This window comes from Antennarius striatus, chromosome 2 (genome assembly GCF_040054535.1).
Source record: "Antennarius striatus isolate MH-2024 chromosome 2, ASM4005453v1, whole genome shotgun sequence".
NCBI lineage: Eukaryota > Metazoa > Chordata > Actinopteri > Lophiiformes > Antennariidae > Antennarius > Antennarius striatus.
Genome location: NC_090777.1, coordinates 19,173,105 through 19,190,576, shown reverse-complemented (window position 1 = coordinate 19,190,576; position 17,472 = coordinate 19,173,105). Strand labels below are relative to the sequence as shown.

General features: G+C 38.2%; 1 protein-coding gene across 1 annotated transcript; it reads right to left on the bottom strand.

Moving 5' to 3' along the window:
• Positions 1–8,309: 8,309 nt before the first annotated feature.
• Positions 8,310–10,080, bottom strand: amigo1 (adhesion molecule with Ig-like domain 1). The gene has a single exon (XM_068324102.1). The coding sequence runs from the start codon at positions 10,078–10,080 to the stop codon at positions 8,548–8,550; it is 1,533 nt and encodes a 510-aa protein (XP_068180203.1). The 3' UTR covers positions 8,310–8,547.
• Between the last annotated feature and the right edge of the window lie 7,392 nt (positions 10,081–17,472).

Here is a 17,472-nt window from a genome sequence, read left to right as displayed (position 1 = left end):
GTAGTGTGTCGTCCCATGTTGTCCACACTGGGTTATTCACGATAATCATGGTCATATCAACCTGTTACCACCCAGTGGTATTTCTGTACCATACAGTGTATAATTTCAGCTATTAGTATTTCTTAATAACATGTCAGGAAAGGACTATAGAGAATAGAAATTGTAAAATACCCAATCAATATAAAATACTTGTGCAAATTTCAGTCCGATCGTGTGCCATGCATTAAGTGTCAAATAAGTAGGTGCAATGGATTAATACTAAATGATTGTTCAGTGGGAAATTATTTGGTTGAAGATTTGAAGAGTGAATTTTATTTGTAATATTTAATCTAAAACTAAATTTACTGTTTCTGCCTAGCAGCTGACTGTTGAAACAGTTCATTATTTACTAAGTTGTTTGGTATGATATCTGTATGTGGCACAATATTTGCTAAATATTTTTAATGTTTAAATGAAACAATGTCTAAGGAAAAAACACAGTTTCCATCATATTAAAAAAAATCCCATCAGTTGCTTTAGCTGTGAGTTTATTTTGCTAAAAGCAACTGACTAATTTCTAATGTCATTCTAATTAACTGCATTCTTTTTATAGCTTTTCCTTTGCTTCTGCCTCTGGTTTGTTGCAAACAAAGAAATGTTTTTTCCTTTGTTAGTAGCGTTGTTACAATTTTATAATTTTTAATCTTTCTTTTGTCATGCCGTTAGCTTGATCCACTACTGTGGTGAGAATTTTCATTGGTACTAGATTTTTGTATACTGTCCAGGAGGGTTCTGTGTGGATGTAAAATGCATCATTAAAAGGAGGAAATGGATTGGTTGTGTCTAATTATGTCACGGTCATACTTACTGTTCATAAATGTTTAATTACACTGAAGAATGAATGAAAGAAAAGTTCTGACATTTCACAAAGGAGCAAAATGCACTGATATTTATTTATAATGTTAGGCTTTCAACAAGGAAGGTCAGGTAATATGCACTGCAGCTCGATAAACACTAGATGGCTGCCTCTACCAGGAATCTTCAGCTGATACTGAAAACATCCACATGCACAAGCAAACCCTCTCAGATGGTCCACCTCTCCATCAGGAGTCCTATCAAATGTCACGCTACGTTCACAGTGCTGTCAGTCAATAAAATGTGAAAATAAATCTGACCTGTTTGGACCGATTTGCCCCTCGAAAGTGCAACAACAGCTTCCAGACCTTGGTCTTCCACTGATATCAGCTACCATTATTGAATTGGCGTTGGGTAATACAAATTTTAAAAGTTTGTATATACAGTTATGACTCCTGATCTAAAATATGTTTGGGATTTGGTAAATAATAAAATAAAACATTGTCACCTTAAATTGATAACTGGATATTTTCATTGACTTTAATGTCCTCAATAGAAAATCGCATTTCCTCTCAGTTTAACCCTGTCTTATGAAAACTACAACAAAACATAATGCAGTATTTAAACCACCAGATAATTCTCAACTGAAGTAGTAATACAATTAGCACTGATGCTGAGGATTCACTGGTCTTCACGCAGAAAGCTGCTGACCCCGGTGATCAGTCCTTGAAAGGTCATGGTGCCAGTTTATGTAACAAACTTTAACCAGCCTGTTACGTTAATATTTAAAAGTCTTTGTATGGTTATGATGAATGATGATGCAGAAGAGACATTTACGTTGATCTATCAGCATTTATTTCTGTAATAGATCAGAACACATCACATGAGATCAGGGGAAAAGAAAGCTGGCATCCCCTTTTTTCCAGACTTCCATCATGCGAATGAAAATAATCAAATGTACCTCTAATATAGGCTACCCACATTTCAGAACATCATAGACTACTGTGTGAAATACTGTGCTTGGCTTATACAGCAATGCTGTGATCATACCATTTATGCAGTGACACAACATTTGCTACTGAGTACAGTTTGCTTGTGGATAGTTTTGGATTTATTAACATATAAACTGCTGTCTCAGCAAACAACACTAACAATTGTATGTTATGTGAGAATTTTTTCAATTAGCCCACAGCTTCAACAGAGGTTGTAATATTTATGATGGACATTCATAGAGACCTTTCTTAAAACATTGGTGAGTTTTATTTTAATGCCAAAGGTCTTACAGGTGTGGACAAACCAAAATTGAACATGTAAGTGACAACAGACTCTGCTAAAGAGGTTATCCTTCTACTCTATATTTACACAAAAGGTGCTTGTTTTGAAGAATTTCATATTTGTGATCACTTCTGTCTATTTTTTGTTGTGGTAGTTGTTGGCTTAACAGGGGTAATGTAACAGTTTTTCAGATTCTCATGAATGTCAGCCAACATCTGAAAGAATTGAGAGAATCAGCAACAGGATATATTAGAAAATGAGGATGCAGAACAAAATCACATTAACCTACCTGAAAATATATTGCACGCTTTCTTTTAATTCCATTTCCATGAAATACAGTCATCCCTAACAATTCCATGCCTTTCCTTCTAACTTACAGGAAAATGTCTGAGGTATCATCAGCTCTTAGGTCCTATCATGCCATTGTTCCTAAATGTAGGATCACAGGTCAGATCGAAAGCCTCCCTCAGAATAATACTGTACCAAACTGCCATCTTCCATCACCTCCTCAAGACATGGGCCTTCCTACCTGGTCAACCCTGTTGGGCAGCTGGGAAATGTTCAACTGTAGGGGCTGGAGCTTCTGCATAAAACAAACACAGACAGGTTGCCAGAGATTACTGAGGAGTAATCCATTCAATCCATCATAGACCATCCTCGTGAGGAGAAGGACCAATCACACATGCCCCCTTCTCAAGTGCCAGTAAGTGATACCCTCTCTGATGGGGCAAAACTGTTCTGAGTCTATTTTCTCAGGCACAGATCAAAATACAGTACATGTATTTTGATCCTAAACGAACTTGACTGCGTGTTTGTTTTTATGGTTTTACAAAAGCATCTGGAGGTGGCAGTTTTTGTTTATTTCTCACTTTCACAGCCAATAATGAGGCCAGCCTTTAAAAAAAACCAGTTGGAGAAGAGGCCTGCTGTAGACAGCAGTACTGCCAACATAGTGTCTAAATGTGTTTGTATGGTTCTGGTCATACGAGTAGTCCTCAACTTATGAGCATTTGACTTATGAGGATTCGAAAACACGAAGAAAGACTTAATGCCATATCTGCGTTGGCACATCCCCAACACTTGTCTCCCCAAGCTTCAGAGATGTCTCCACAGAGACATCTCTGAAGCTCTGAGATGTCTCTGTGAGCATCTCAGAGCTTCAGACTTTGTACTTTGGATACTTTACTGTTTATTGTGGATGATAAAACAAAGGCTAGTAAAGATAGTGGTAGTGGTGACAATGTTTCTGATGACAACTCTGTGTCTGACCGGCATTATAACTCCTCCTTTTTCCTCCTCTTCCTTTGATCTAACATTATGCTACATGCTAAAATTCAACTTAGAATAATTCAACTTACAAACAGCCTCTCAAAACCAATTTTGTTCATATGTTGAGGACTACCTGCACTTGTTTATGTCCTTGCATTTTTATACACAGATTGCATTTTTGCACATATTATGCTGTTTGTATCATCTGCAAAGTGTCTATTTTTTTTCACATGATCAATGTCTCAGTTGACCCCCTAGTGTAATGTAGAATTACCTCTGTCTACTCACCATCCTGTTAAAATGAAAAACTAATTCATTGCAAAGCAATTAGATATCTGAATCTCATTACTGTGCTGTTTTCTGTAATTTTACTATACATTTAGGTAAAAACAAACTGTGATTCTGTTGTTATTTCTTAATGCTTGAAATGCTAATTTATTGGTATTGCCACACCTCATGTCTAATAGTTTGTTTTTTCTTATTTAGTAACATATGTCATTTCAGATCCAGTCCCTTATTTGCAATCAGTTCATTCCCATCACCTGTCTTCTCTACACACACTCCCTAATCTGCCTCAACCATATGCCAGCTCAGCCTTCTACTCAATGCCAGATTGTAGTGCTCGTACTGACCTTCCAGTTATATCTCTTGTATATTCGGATTTTTGTGTTTGACTCTTCCTGTTTCACCGGACCCTGCCTGCTGTTTACCCCTCCTCGGATTTGTCTACCTGGTTTATTGGATTGCCTTCAGTGTATGACCCGCCTGATTACTGGACTCTGCCTGTTTGCTTGCCGTCAGCCTGATTCGTCTGTTGTTTGGACTGATTCTCCAGTACAACATTTCTGCTTGCCTTATTAAACCTGTTTAGAGGTTTGACCCACCTGCTTTGCTGTCGTGCTTTTGGGCTCTGACCACCCATCCTGTTCAAGCCCTGACAGGTATATTTTTAAACAATAAATTATTCTCAAATTCTTTTCAATTTTCCTTTGGATATTTAACTTCCCGAAGTCTTCTTGATGGTACTGTACAGTATCACTACTTAGATATATATTTTTAAGTGTGTGTGTGTGTGTGTGTGTGTGTTAGTGTGTGTGTCGTGACTGCCGATCTTTACCACTAGGTGGAGTTGGGACATAGGTGTTGTTCCTCAGACTTTCTGAACATCTATCCATTTCAAGTGTTGTATAAGCACACATTATGTATAAACCTATTTAGACTGTTCAATTCTATCTATATACATGTCCCAACGTTCTGTTTAAACACTCCATAAGATATCGGCCAGATAATCATGAAAATCATTTAAGGATTCCCTTCCAAGGTTTTATCTGAAAATTGTGAGAAAGCAGTAGAAAGTGGAGGCAGACAGCATAAAGCTTGATAATTTATTAAGTCAAATGATATACTGTATCAGTGTTTTCAATTTTAACGCAGGCTAGGTTCCTATTATGCAGTCAGAGAAGCTCTGAAGCAAACCATGCAAAGCCATTTGTCTTTGGCTGGGAAACTTCAGATTTTATGACCGTCCAAACAGCTTGTCTTTAAAGCTGTGGTCAAAAGTAAGTGGTGTTGAAAGCCACATGGTAGAAGCTGCAAACTAAATCCACCATCTCAAAGATTTTTGTTCCATAATTGCTATTACATGGTGAGATGAATGGAGATGGATATACAGTAAATTGGGCAGTAAGAGAATACTCCTTTTCCCTAATCTGTGAGAATTAAGGGAACAGTTAATGACCCATTACCACATATAGCAGTGGGTCTGCAGACTGCCCAGAATTCAAAACTTAAGTTGCATCTTGGAATGCAATTATTGTGTTATTACATCACAAATGACAGAACTTAAAACCGCGTAGTCCTGAGAAGAATTATTATTAGATTATTGTCATTGTCTTGGAATCCATTCAACACCCACTTTTTCAGGAATTAACTTGTGCAGGTGGGGTGCGCTCCTGTTTTCCTATATCCCTGGAATTAATGAAAATATTACTAGGCATTTTTTATTGAGAGAGAAGTTGTTGCTACCACTGCAGATCCATCATGTCCACCAATCTGATAGAGCATAGTTCTTTCATGAGGACAGTCAAATACTGACTAAAATAACAGGTGGCTACATACTCACTGTCCATTAAGATATAACAATGTTCAATGGTTACACCCCTGCTTTGCAGTATGTGATACCCATAACCCATATTATTATTGATATTGATAGCCTATGACCTATATAGAAACAATCCTACCCCTTTTAAACAATTGTGTCAAGACTTGTATGTTGAATCAACTAACAGTAGCACATACGAAATGCAAAATGATCAACATCAGATTACACAAGATTACAGTACACTGGTAGAACATAGCAGTACACACCTAATCAATACTGAACACAGAAAAGTGAGTCTTAATACATATATATTGTATATATAGATATATAGAAAGATTTGTTTTAGGGAAAACATAGCTACTCCTCACCTCTATATTAGGACCTTGGCAATAGCACTTAGTGTTTTTCTGTACAGAACTGCCATTTGTATTTCGATCGACAACCCAGAGGACACAACCACCCATTGGCCTGGGCAGATTTGACTGGAATAACATTGCTACTTCAGGGCAAACACTTGGTCATGGCTGCAGTGTGGTAGCTCAATGCATGCTATTCAACAACCATAATACATAACTCTACTTTTTACTCAATGCAGATTCTGGCATTCAATAACGTATCATGCTGTCCTGAGTGGCCAAGTCTTAAAACCTTGGGGGGTTACACTTATCTAATTATAAGAAAGGCAGGAAACAGCATGTGTATTTAAGATCTGGCGCATAGATCCAGACTCTTCACCATCTACAGCCAGTCTGCAGACGTTCTAAATGTGGCATGATTTAAGTGTGACTTGTGATATTTTTGATTCTTTCTATTTCTTCACCTGTTATTGCAAGGAATGAAATGATTCATACACCACCTCAGTGTTAGGAGTGACTTGTTTCTCACCCACATGTGAGATGAAGCGGTGTAACTGGAAGTACAACATAAATTTTGCATTAAAGATTATAAAAAAGATTACACTTAAAATACATACATCTGAACATTTGATTTTACTGTTCGCACTAACATCTGCTGTGTGATTTGTTGAATTAGAAAACTAAATAGCACTTAACATTACATTTATGTTTTCCAAAGTCTTAAATTGGGGCATAAATATATAGTCAAAGCTCCAGGTATTTCCCTCACAAATGCATTAATTTATAAGGGCATCACATTTGGCCTTTATAGGCTGAATGATTGCTTAAGAGTGACTGAAAGCAGCCTCATGACGACAGAGCTGCACAAACAAAGCAAACACATCTGGGATGTCAGTATAAAGAGCCATAGAAAATGGCTTCGTGTTTCTGCAACTCATGATAGCACACCTATCCCCTCCTGCTTGGACAGACAAAGACATGAAAAGCAGTGGGAAGCCACATCCCATCAAAAAGGCAATTTAGCACGTTCTAAAAAGCATTTTACAGTATGTTGTATTATGACTCAAACACAGCACACTTAAATGAAACCCCTCTTGTAGCAACCAGAACGCAGTCTGCAGTTTTACATTTTGTTGATGAAATTTGCACAGTATGTAAGGCTTGCATGGTGAACCAAATTCACCAGAGATTTGATTATAATTATAGAAAGTGATCTTCTGAGGTTACAAAAGATTCTGTGTCAGTAGCTACTAGCTACTTAATCTTAACTTTGCTCTCCTGGCAAATAATGTTCAGCCTTAACAGCATTAATCTAATAGATTTAGCTTCTGGAGGGACCCTGTCGGTTTAATTATGTAGCACACTTATGTTTACCTGAACCTGCAGCATCCAGCTTTTTCAACTTTCTACAGGGCAAAAGTAGCTACATTTTAAATTAGCAGGAAAATGCTTGATGTGTAAAATGCAAGATCACATCTGTCATTATGAATACAGTCAGGTTTGTCCATTTTTGACCAATACGCATTGAAGTATTTCAGGGATATGTATAAGCTACACATTTAACATGTAATAAAGACTAAAATTAACTCTGACAGCTTTTTAGCATTAACTTATTGTCCCACTTCCTGATTGTGTGATAACTCAAACATTATATCTTTGCTATGACACAAAGTCAAACTCTGTGCTGAAGTTGCACCTCATGCGGACAACTAAAAGATTTCTATTTGTCGTTTAGACCAAGACTACTGCCTGTTGACAGAATTTAGAGACTATGTTGACAATCAGTCAGGACAAAATACATTTATGCACATAATGTACATCTGCTAGATGCAATGCATATTTTTTACTTATGTTAGGCTTTAAAAGCTTTTGAGGTTGTACAGCTATAATTATTTTGATTCAAATATAAACACTATGCTCCTTTGAGCTGTCTAACTATTTTAATTCCTTATCTCTTTAGTCGCTACAAGAATCACTATAGGATGAACTATTAAGTACAATTACAAAGTGGCCGTGAAGTGTGATGGAAATGACCTGTGTTGGTCTGTTAATGTACAGTAAATGATTGAATGTCTCATGAATCCACATTTCCTATAGATCATACAGATCAGTGTAGGAGCTTATAATGTGCTATTTCTGTGGGATGACTCGAAGCTAATGACAAACGCATTCATAGCTTGTGATCCCAGTCTGTCTACCTGTCCCTGTATTGATGGGAAGGGGGCAAATGGATCTGTGCATTATTGTACACACTTTATGTACTATACTCTAATCATTCTAATAAATATAATTATTAACTAACCATGCTTTCTGTATATTTGTTTTTTTCTGTTCTGAAAATGTGAGTTATGTCATAAAACGCATTTGAGCAGTTTAATCGATCACTTCCTGAGTGCTGATACCAACATTGTACCATCAAATTTTTTTAAACTTTTATAAGACACAGTCCTTTCCATTGTCCAAGTATACTGCCTTTCCTTCACAGTATGAGTATTTAGTGCTACAGATTTAAATGCTGGAAAAGTCTTGCTCAGAGTACTTGCTGACTACTTTCACTCCCTTGAATATCCATGTTTCCACTTGCCAGCACAATAGAACATCCTCTTTCCATTTATTTCCACAAGGTCACAGTTGTAGTTTGCACAAACTAAAGCATGGCACCTATTGCGCCATATACATCCAGTCATGTGGCATCCACTGTCTTTACCACTCTCAGACCACCATTGGAGTGTCTGAGAAAACGGAACTGATGGATTCTGCTACTGACTTCTTCCGTTTGTTCTTCATAAGAGAACTAGCCTCTGCATCAGGATCATTCTCATCCTCATTACCATTTGGGTTCAATTTTCCATTCTGACCCTGCAAGTCCTTGGAGTCTATGAATGCCACATGTCTATTAAGCTCTGCCTTGAGTGCTGGGTCTGCATGGGTAGGTGTCACACTGAGCATGGATGAGTGGATGCTATCTTCGCCCCGATTTTTTGCCTTACTGGGGCAGCAGAAGCAGCGACATGGTGTCAGGTAAAGGTACATGAGGACCAGCACAACACTAGCCAGACAGCCCACCAAGGTGGTGTACGCTGTGTTCAGGGTCTCCCCATCCCCATGCATGGTGAAGTTGTTAACCTTCAGCACTACATATATGGTTTCATTGAAAGCATCACTCATTGCAAAGCAAGTGTAGGTTCCAGAATCTTCAGACCTCACGGGACTAATCAGCAGACTTCCATCAGGTAAGACTTTTGCTGTCTGGTTGCTCCCTGGTGTGACTGCCACATTACCAGGCATCATCCAGGTCTTTAATGTGTCCTTGTGTTTTGTGTCACAGCCAAGGATGAGTGTTTGTTCCAGAAAAGCCTCTTCTTTTGTCTCCTCAAAAGTGCTGCAGTTCATAGGGTCACCACTTAGATCAAAAACACCTACTTGGGTTTTTAAGGGACCAGGCAAGACACACGTGTAGTCGTCTTTGAAGTCCACAACGGAATTGAGCTTTCGAATGCACCAGTGGGCCAAGAGTGTATAGAGATCACAGTGACACGGGAGAGGGTTATTGTGGAAGTAGAGGCCATTTTTAATCCAGGCAGGCAGCACTTGGAGCTCATCAATGGGTAACGTCTTAATCTTGTTGGAGGACACATCCAGGAGGGTAAGTTTCTCAAGGCGAGACTTTTCCTTAACCAGTTCCAGTGGAAACCGTGAGATTTGGTTCTGGCTTAGGTAGAGCTTCTGAAGGTTAATCATGCTGACAAAGGCTAAGCGGTCAATCTGGGAAATTTTGTTATTGTACAGCAAAAGGACCTCCAGGTTGACCAAAGGCTCAAAGACAAACTCATCCAGCTGCATTATGCTGTTGGAGGACAAGTCCAAGTAGTGCAGATGCTTCACATATATGAATGCTTCTGAAGATAGAAAGTGGAGATTATTATGACTGAGAAGGAGGTTCTGAAGTTTAGGAAGCTTTTCTGGTGTCCACTCAGATTTCAGCCGTATTATCTCATTGTAGCTGAGATCCAGTACAGCGGTATAGAGTGGTAAGCCTAATGGGACGGTACTTAGGTTCATCTTGGAGCAACTCACTATGTTTGAGGCACAGATGCATGTCTTGTGGCAATTTAGAGTAGATCCTGCTGCCCCTCGAAGCCAAAGGAGAAAGACGCAGAAGGTCAGAGCCCATCTTGGATGTTTGCTCAACTGAGGTAATGTTTCCAGCAGGCTGTCGCCTGTTCTGGTTAAGGGCTGCAACATGCTAGCAATTGATCTAGACCCTGAAGAGGTTTATTATGAGCCCATTCTCAAAGGACAGCATGAGAGGGCAGCTGAAGGATTCCCAGGCATCTATGAGAATAAGCTGAAAAAGAAAAACAACAACAAATAAACAAACAATAACAAAAACAGAAACCAACACTGTTATTAGAATGAATTTGTTTTGGGGGTTTTATTATGGGATGGATGGATGCATAGATAGATGAGATAGACAGAGTCTAATGTAAACAAATGGTTCTCCCCGTCCACCGTGGCAACTTGCAGGACATTAAAACCAATGCTTCTGTTTCAGATGCTGTCACATGTTTACATCAATAATCCCTGATGTAAAACATTAATAATATATTCACCAAGCCTTTTAATATGTTCACCAAACAGAAAATCTATTTGAGGAATAGCTTATTTATTTTATTTTTTTCACATATTAGCCATATTTTATGAGCTTATGACTTGTCTCACAATATGAAAATGCGCAAATTAAGTTAAAATAAATCTGCATCGTGACTATTAAATGTCCTCAGTTACTTCCCATCTTCCCATCTAAACCCACAGTATAATCTGAATAGGAGACACTTGAAGGTTATACAGATTCAAACTTTCTTCTGCTGCTTTGCACATTGTGGGCCTTCTTCTTCTCCTCCTTCTTTTTTTATTAATTTATAATCTCTGCACATCAAATAACACGCACACACAAACCTCCTCACGCTAACCCATGTGAATTCACACTCCCGCAAGACATGCATTGATTTTCTTCTTCCATTTCCCCTCTCTCTTCCCTCTGCACTCCCATCCCTCTAAGAAAGAATAAGACTGTTTTTGCACACTGCAACATAGGGGATAAATAAATAAAACGAATGAAATTTAACATCGTGACGGTTTTTTTTTATTTTCATGTAATGTACCAATCCGTTCAAAAAACAAATGAACACAACATGGAAACGTGAGACCAGAGATAAAAGAAGGAAACCAGAGAGCCACCTACCATCATCCGGATCGCGGCGATGTTGGATATCATTAAAACCAGATCTTCTGTTGTCAGTGTTACTGCTTGTAAGTATCCCCGATGTGATGATGCTGGGTGTGCTGCAGAGGACAACCACGGATTAGATTAGAGCACAAGAGATAACCCAGACAAAAAGAACCCCTGGTCCTTGCAGCATCCAACACCCGGTGCAAAATTACGCAAAAAAAAATAAAAAAAATAAATAAAAAAAAGCAGAAAAAAGAAGCGATTACGTAAAGAGCGGGCAGCACGCTTCCTTTACACCACTGACCACCAGCAACGCACGACAGCTTTTAACCACCACTCTTTGCTCTCTGCAGAAACATATTGCTGCGTTTCCGCGCGGGCGCACATCCGTCCTTTTCAGAGAACTGGCGCAGTTTGAGCAGGTTCAGCTCCTGCTGGGTGCCATCAGCAGTCATGGAGATTATTGATACTGAACAGTCTGTCTGGAAAGCTTCCTCTTGGCTTCTCATAGGCCTGTTACTGTCTGTGGTGCGGAACTGTGGAAGCTGCTGCTGCTTCTGTTTCTGTTGCAGTGGCTGACTACTTTTTCAGTAAAGGCAGTGCGCACAAAACCCAAAAGGCGCTGTTTAATGCATTATCCGCATCAAAAAGGCACGCAGTAGACAGCCGAATGATTCAACCCCCATTAAATATTATATTAAGAGAAAATTTTATAAGCTATTTTCAGCCTTTTGTAATTAAATCAAGCAAGAACATTTTAAACAGCTCAAACGAGCATTTCTTTCAAATTCAACTTGAACTTGAAGATGAACATCACTGTTGAACCCAAAGCAAAGGAACCGTTGGCCCCAGTCGCCCAAAACCCATGCAGATTACACAAAAAGATGCTTTGTGATGTATAAAGGTAGAATAAATAAAACATTAACATGACGTTACAGTAAAGACCGGCTGCTTGGTGATGCCCAGGGTTGCTTCTCCTCATAACGTTCTGGAAAATCTTTAAGGTGTAGCGGGAAAAATGAAATCTTAAAGAAAATATCAGGACAATTGTGAGGAAGCTTAGGCTTGGGTTACACTGGATATTCCTAAAGGATAGCGGTCCCAAGCTGACCTCAAAATCTACAAGGGTTTGGTTTTTTTTTAAAAAGTCCTGGATCATGGTCATCACAGGCATCTCTGAATCCCATCAGGGCTATCAGGTGGGATTGGAAGACGGAGGTTGAAGCGTCACCATGCAGCCAAAGGATGCTCCCAGAAGAAAGAGTTGCTTGTCATTAAGAATCATTTTAAATTAGTTGCAATCAGTAAAATTAGCATTTTGTGTTATATTTGAGTGAAATAATTGTAATATATGTTGTATTGAACTGTAATTTATAACAGCAAACACAAATATGTTGCATATCATTAATGTGTGTTTGGTATCCCTGATTTTATGCAAACACATAAGATACTGACAAGTTGAGATAAATATCTAGGTGATCGGACCTGACAACTGGTTGTGTCAACATTTTCCTTTCATTACACGTTTTGGCTTCCATCAGTGTTTTGATCAATGCAAGTTAATTCCTGCTCATTAGTCACAGAATGAGTAAATTTTGGCTCCTGATAAACGGGTGATTCACATTATAACAAAGTAGCTGGGAATAGAAGAATAGATGTAAAACCCCCACAAACAAGCACTGTATTAATCTGCTGATCAACCCACTTGCGCTGTTTTAAACCTTCACATTGATAGATTATCTCATGGATAAATGCTTCAGGTAGGTAGACAACTACCAGCCTTACAGGTTGGCTTATAGTGATTCCTGATTTCAGACACCATTCTTGCTCATTTCCCAGAGTCCATTAATATTTTTCAGTAGGTCTGTTTATGAGTGCTGGCTGAACGGGGAAAACCTTGTTGTTTTTTTTACTCAAGTAAATCCGCCCACATGTTGTTTTTTGAGATTTTTTAAAAGATTTTTTTTTCAATTCACAGATCCTTTGCAGCGAGTCTGGCTTTGGCAAAGCTGTGAGATCATGTGCATTTCAAATAAACTGCTCCACTAGCAACGCCTCCTCCACATACCATTACAAAACCCATTAATATAGGAGTAAGATAACAACACAGGACAGAAAGTAACTTAAAATCATTGTGAAATAGAACTGAATGGGTGTCACCCTCATCTGAGGTATGATATGTATTACAGTAGGTCAGCGCTCCATGGGAGCACTGTGACATCTCATTTGGAATTATTTCAGCAGTGGTCAGACCCTTGAACTGGGGTCATTTGGAATCGCGTTGTCATCATTTTGTTATATGATCCCAAGAGCAAGTACATTTTTCCAAGACCAGAATTACCCATGTGATCTTAACACAGACAAAGTTTTATGTGTTTTGAATGCCGTTTTGTCTTGAAGACATTTCAGAAGACGCCATCTATTTTCTTCTGGTGTTCTGCTTCAGATTTGAATGGAAAAAAAAGAAAAGTGAAGGCGTGATTTGAAGAAGGACGAACATCACTATAATTTCCTTTGAGTAACCTCTTAATTAACCTAATTTTATTTCCATGTCTTTGTACTTTCCTTTCAGGGAAACAGATATCCTCCACTGAAATCCAGTGCTGAATAATTTTTCCAGGCACAGGATAAATCCTCAGAAAATAAATAGTGTTTAGATGGTAAACATGCACAGTACAGTTTATTGACTTAGGAAGAAAAATAGAATATTATGATACTAATTCTCACAAATGTTTTCCATTATGTAAACATACATGTTAGACACATCTCTTTCCTCATTACATGTTTGAACACGGTGTGAAACCTCTGTCTAACCAGAGCATTGTAGCATGTGAGATGGAGCTGAAAGTGATTAATGTTCTGTTTGAGTCAACTTCCTGCCGTGATAGGGATTCAGTTGCTTGGCAACTGCCTGTGGCCTTGACTGTTTTGGCTCCTTGGCAAATGTGAGGTGGCCTTGCCTCTTCTTGTCTTCCTCCACGTACCTGCAGAGCTGTGCTTTCTGGATCCTATAGATGTCTTTGTCTAAAGCAAATAAATAAATAGATAGATAAATAAATAAATAAACAGACAGATAGATAGATAGATTCGCTGCCAATTAATGATTAACACTTATATATATATATATATACACATATATATATACATATATATATACACACACACACACATATATATATATATATATATATATATATATATATATATATATATATATATATATATATATATATATATATATATATATATATATATATATATATATATATATATATATTAATACACACACACACACAGAAGCCTTTTGTTCACCTGATCAAGCCAACATAAATGATGTTTACCTACAGTGCACCACCTGGCCTCTGTACTGACATGGTGAGCTCACTCTTGTGTTTGAGCAGATTTACACAACATCTAGACTACATGCTGTCTGAACAGAGCAGATCTGCAGCTGAATCTGAAACATGATACGTGACAGAAACCCAAAGTGTGTGTGCCCTTACTCCTGTTGATATTATTGCATTCTACGTTTGTGTACAGCTTTTGAAATCTAAACATTGAGATTATAAATCTCTCTAGTTTCACTATCTAGTACGAACCATATGTCACCTTTATTCACATTATCATTTTTTCCACTAATAATCATAATGTTTATAGTTATTTCAAGTAATAGTAAAGCAAAAATACTGAATGGTTTGTAAGAAGCCACTATGCTGTACCTCCAGATGAATTTATCATTCATCATTTCCTCTCACTTATAGGTGTTACTGGGCAGAAGTGTAACTGATTTACATCTAGTGTTGCTCATGCAGGTAAACACTAGGGCAGTTTGTGCCAAACTCAATGTTAATAATGCATTCATCTAAATAAATCAGTGAAAACGTAGTGAGTCTGGGGCAAGTAACTGTAGCTAAGTGTGCGGTTTAGCTCACCACAGGTCAAGTTGCCCTTCCTGCAGTGTCTCTTGCCTTGGCCAAAAAAAAATCTGAGACATTCAATTTGCAGGGATGGTCCAGAGAGGAAAGATGAGCAGTAGATGAATAAATAAACGTAATCTTGGTCTGGACTTCTCCTAGTATCCATGGCAACACACTCAATTTTGAGCTTGATCATAAGGGCAGGGATAAAACAAGGTCATTGCACACCACATCTCAGAGAGAAAGCCCACATGGACGGCACATGCTTCAACAAAGCTGTTCGTGATTTTAGCACATCTTTTTCTCCTATTGCTTAGCAACAGGCCATGATTTAGCCATGTGGATGATAGTAGTCTGGATAGGATCTTCACTGGGTGCTGTGAGCAACGATTGTAATCAGGAGTCGGAGCATAAACTATTACCTCTGCTGGGGAGGTTACAGTATGTTAATGCTGACTTTCCTTATTTTTTTGTTAACCTGTCCGTTAACATTCAAAAAGAAACATTCAAAAAGAAATGAGCACATCATACTGAAATATTTCAATGCTCTATATATATATATCAATGCTCTAAGGAATAATCCATTAGATTATGGAGATAATTCTGATTGTCAATGGGGTTATGTGAAGATGTTTGTGCTTGCTGGCAGTTCCTAAAGGCAGCAGAGGATTTTCTACAATATACCTTTGTAGGAAAACAGTGATAATCCTCTGTGTTAGCAGTAAGAGATGCACCTTTGCACCCAGCCAATAACATAGGATCCCCTGGAGAAGGCAGGAAATACTCAGTGACTCATCGCCTCAAATGTGTTTGGCAGAGGCTACTTCAATTATGGCCTGCGATGAAAATGTAGAGTCTCTGGTGGTTGTTACAAATGACAGCGGTAGTTTTAGCTCACAGTAAATATTCTATTCAGCACCAGTGTGCGTCTGTGTTGAATTTCTTTCACTCAGTAATTCTTATAACTGCTTTCACCAGAGTCATTCTGGGAGTGTGTCAGAGAGGTGCAAATGGCAGTCACCAGAGAGCCCTTTACTTGTTAGAGAGGACTTATCATCTCTTGCAAATGACTGAGACTGTGTACATCCCAGAACTTTCATTATGTTTGCTAAAAGCCCACCAGACAGGAGTGGACAAGCTAAATCATTGACCTGCAAAGCACTTAGTTTGTTTTTTCCCCTCACTTTTCAATTCTCAATGCCTTCATCTCCGGCCTCCATGAGGAGCTCTCCAGTAAAGTGAATGCATTTATGTACTGGAATTCAGTACAATAATGACGCTCAGAGGAACTCGCAAATGGAAGTCATGTTGCTCAGTTTTGAATATCTTGTATCTTGTATCCAAAAAATAACAAGCAAAGGAATTACCAGCTCAGCAAAGCAGGATATATTATTAATGCACTGTGACAAAAACTGAATGTCACCAGGATGATTTTTACAAGTGGATCTGAATAAAATCTTACTAAATAGAAGATTTGGGGTTTTTTCAAGACCTCTGCTAACTAATATGGAAAGATTACATTACTGTGTGGTGGAATATGATTTAGGGAGGAAGTGCAATCAAGAGCTGAGTGGTTGTGCCTTGTTACCAGGAAAATAAGGAGTTTGAGAATGTCCGTATGCCACACCATCGCCTGATGAAATATATGCCAAGCCATAAAGCCAGAGATCTGAGAAGGAGAAGAGAGGGAGCACACAGGGCTAGAGGGGGAGATCATTTGTGGGAGGATAAGTGTGTGTGACAGAGAGAGAGAGGACATAGTTTACTATATCTTTGGATCAAATGTTCTTATTGGGTGCCTTTATTTTTTCGGCATTGGGCTGTGAATAATGGCACACGTACTCAGGAGGTTTCTTGTGCTTTTCTAGTTGTGTAAGTGTTGAAAAAACGGCACACAATGGAAATGGGAAATCTACAGGTAGGTGCTGATGGATAAAAGAAAAGAATCCATTTATAGCATTATTTCACTATCTTATTCTTATTTAATATTGCAATTTTAATGCATTTTAATTTACAAATGTACGAGTTTTAGATAATTGTAGGTATAAAACTTTTAACTATATATTTTGTTGGAACAATTTTTAATTATTTTGTGATATATTTTATACCTAAAAACAAAATATTGCTTGTATTGCAATGAAATAACTAATAATTTATCCTTGAAATGCAGCACAGTGGAATTATAAAGAAGTGTGAAATGGAAAACGATGTAAAGTAAGGCCACATATACTGAAGTACATTACTTAAGCACAGTAAATGTGTCTTGTTACCTACACTACTGCCATTTTCTCCTTTTGCTCATTGTTGCCAGACAATGCATTAGCTGTCTGCTAATGTAATTGATTGCACACCTCTGTTATTCATGGTCACATTAATGTTCTCTCCAGTGTCTAAATTTGGACATCATTCTAAAAGCACTCAGGCATACCTTCTCGATTCCCATCATTAGCTAGTTGACTATCAAATGACTGGAATGAGATCACCCTC

What these genes read in the sequence shown, in the direction of transcription:
- amigo1 (XM_068324102.1), bottom strand. Translation starts at nt 10,080, where the DNA reads ATGTTGCAGCCCTTAACCAGAACAGGCGACAGCCTGCTGGAAACATTA.